General features: G+C 33.1%; 1 protein-coding gene across 1 annotated transcript; it reads right to left on the bottom strand.

Annotated features, from left to right (window-relative positions):
- Positions 1 to 1,715: 1,715 nt before the first annotated feature.
- Positions 1,716 to 2,938, bottom strand: LOC112741862 (transcription factor bHLH146). The gene has a single exon (XM_025791021.3). It carries the CDS (start codon positions 2,486 to 2,488, stop codon positions 1,934 to 1,936), a length of 555 nt encoding a protein of 184 aa, XP_025646806.1. The 5' UTR covers positions 2,489 to 2,938; the 3' UTR covers positions 1,716 to 1,933.
- Between the last annotated feature and the right edge of the window lie 280 nt (positions 2,939 to 3,218).

The following is a 3,218-nucleotide window of genomic DNA, read 5'->3' as shown; positions in this document are numbered from 1 at the left end:
CTTGCCTGTATTGCTTGTGTTTGTACAACTGAGAGGCCCCTCATGCTGGTGTCGGTGGGTGTTGAGGGCTGTTCTTGATGGGATGAATTGATGATGCGTTTGCATGATGATGATGATTATTGAATGAGATAATTGGAGCTCCCTGGGTAGACACAGTGATGTAGTTTCACTAGCTCCAGGCGAGGGTATGATGTATTGATATAGAATTGCTAAGGCAGAACAACTGGTGATGGTTTTGCTTATGATTCTGAGTCTGATTCGTGGAAGAGTCAGCGAGTTGGGAAACATGTGAAACATGAATTAAATTTAGCACTCCCTTATGACAGTTGCCTATTCATGGATTAGCGAGAAGCTAGGATGAATAATTGGTGAAGAAGTTTAGGATTCTTAGTGAGTTTTTATTGCAATACATTGAATTTATTTAGCACTTTTACCGTACTGGGAACCCATGGGCCCAGGATTCTCATTCCGTATATATCTCTTGTTTTTCAGATACAGGTCCAGGTGCTCAGAAGTGAGTTGTGGGTCGTCTGAGAGACGGCAAAGATCTTTATTTTCTCTACTTTGTGTTTTGCTTAGAATCTCTCCACCTTTGTTTTGGAAAGATTATATTATGTATTGAACTCTTTGAATTTGCCTATAGAGGCTCTCATGTTTCCTTCGGTAGAGATTAGGATATACTGTTGTCAACTACTTTCATACTGTACCCTAGCCAGCCTAAACTTCGCGGGTCGCGACTAGTGGCTATTTACTTATGTTTTATATATATATATATATATATATATATATATATATATATATATATATATCTGTTATCTATCTCTTAATCTCCTCTACGCCTTGTCCGTATATCGTTTTCGGCTTCACGGTTTATCTTTTGTTGACGAAACGTGAGTGATACGTCTTTGCGATTTTATTTCTACTCTTTTCAGGCTTCTCGGTAATACTCCTTTCGAAATTACCTATATTTATTTATTAAAAATCCACCTGAGAGCCGTACCACCGTAATATCATTGACTTATGACTCGAACATAAGGATTTGAATATTAGGGTGTTACATTAAAACTCTTTTAATGTATTTCTGTTTGTAATCATGAGTCTAAGAGGTTTTTCTTTTTAAGTTAGGTGAGCATTTAGTGTTAAAAGTCTAGGGAGTGAACCTAATCGAAACAATCTTGGTTAGAAGCTTGGTTCGTCCTGAATAGTATTAAGAAGAATCCTACTAGAAAATTTGTGTTTGTAATCTTTGATAAAGATAGTGAAAATTCTATCATAGTTTTGATAGAGACTGAATATAGACCACATTGCACAAAATGATTAAACCAAAATACATGATTCTGTTTTCTTTTCTTTTTTGTTTAGTTTTTATTTTATTTGTTATCAGACAAAAATAAATTATTTCTTGCATAATCAGTATCACAGATACAGCAATAACAAAATTACAGAATCTGTTTTAGTATTCAAATTTAAAAACATAAAAAAAATAATCTTAATTTTAAACCTCCTACTCTACGCTATTGAAAACCTTCACTAAGATATATATTACTAAACATTCAAAGTAACCCAACTTCATTTTAATTCCTGCTTCTCATATACTACACGCACTTTTGGAGGAAAGGAAAAAAAAAAAAAAGGAATAAACATGTAGTTATTAGTACGTTGTTACTTTTATCATGTATAATTAGTACTTTTCTCAAAAGTAAAAATAAAGTACAAGCTAGAATAATCTCTTCATTGCAGTGGAGAATTTGGAGAACCCCAAACTCTCCGATCCTCCAATTTTTCTTTTACCTTCTAATACATTCCTTAATAAACAATATATATTTACAATATGGCTCATATTTCAAATTGCAATAATACAATACAATATATAAAACAATATAACATGAAAACAATATATAACAAAAAGATGATATATATAAATTAAATAAAATCAACAATTTTTGTCTGCAAGGTATTGAAGAACATTGACCTGCATTTTCAAACAGCTTATATAGCTCTCTAATTCTTCAACCATTTGTTCATTGCACATATCTTCTCCACCGGGTATCAACCTTCTTAAGCACCTCAATTTGCTATTATTATTATTATTATTATTATTATTATTGATAAACCCATCTTCATATTCTTCTCCTTTTATGTCCTTATTAACATACTTGATGGACTTTGAACTACTATTACTAGGGTTATTACTAGTTATTATTGGACCACCACTACTACTACTATGTTCATTTTGGTACCTTTGAAGGTTGGCTTTTAGAGCATTACTCCAGGCAAAACCTTGTGCCGAGAACACCATTGCCATGTCCACTTCATGCTTCACAACATTCTGAATCTCACAACAATGGCTACTCCTTTTTCCCGCCTTGATCTTCATCAATGCCGGAACCAAATAGTTCATGTAATTCCTTGTAAACACTGCTTCTTCTACCACTTTCTTGGGTTCAATCGAGTACACGCGCCTCCGCTTAGCTGCTTGCCCCTCCATATCAAGAAATTCAAAGACAAAAAAAAAGTATTTGAAGGGAAAAATGAAGAAGAGGGAGAAGAACAAGAACAAGAGGTTTTGGTGATTTATAGAAGTTGTAGGATAAAAGGGTAATTAAGTAAAGTGAAAACAAGAGAAGAGACACTAAATAATAATATGAAGCATGATTTAGGGAGTGAATAGAATAAATTAAATGAGTGAGGTTATAAGTTATAAGGTTGAAGCAAAGGAAGTAAGCTAAGTTGGAAGTATATAGGGTTTTGAGGAAGTGATTATGAAAATTTGATTTTGACATGGGTGGAGGGAGTAGGGTATGTTAGTGTAGGTGTAGCCCACAAAATAATTGGGGTCACACTCATAATATTGGAGATTGAATCATGATTACAACCCCAACCAAACATGCACGTACACTCACAAAAATTGCTCACCACACACCTTTCAAAGCAACTCCTTTTCTTTTGGGAGACTCTCTCACATAGTGCACAAACATTTGCATTTAAAAAAAAAAAAGAAAAGAATAAACTTTTATATTTTTAATTTATGTCAATTTAGCCATGATCGACAATATTCATAATAATCCGTCCAATTATTTTATTACTTCAACTTTATCTAGGTCTAATTAAAATAGAATAGATGTTAGTTGATTACTACCTAAACTATCCATTTTCTTCTTTTAGACAATGAGACTAATAATCTCGTTCTAATATAAGCATAATAAAACTTTTTCCCC

This window comes from Arachis hypogaea, chromosome 14 (assembly GCF_003086295.3).
Source record: "Arachis hypogaea cultivar Tifrunner chromosome 14, arahy.Tifrunner.gnm2.J5K5, whole genome shotgun sequence".
Classification (NCBI taxonomy): domain Eukaryota; kingdom Viridiplantae; phylum Streptophyta; class Magnoliopsida; order Fabales; family Fabaceae; genus Arachis; species Arachis hypogaea.
Note: the sequence above shows the minus strand (reverse complement) of the source record. Positions and strands in the feature narration are given on the sequence as shown.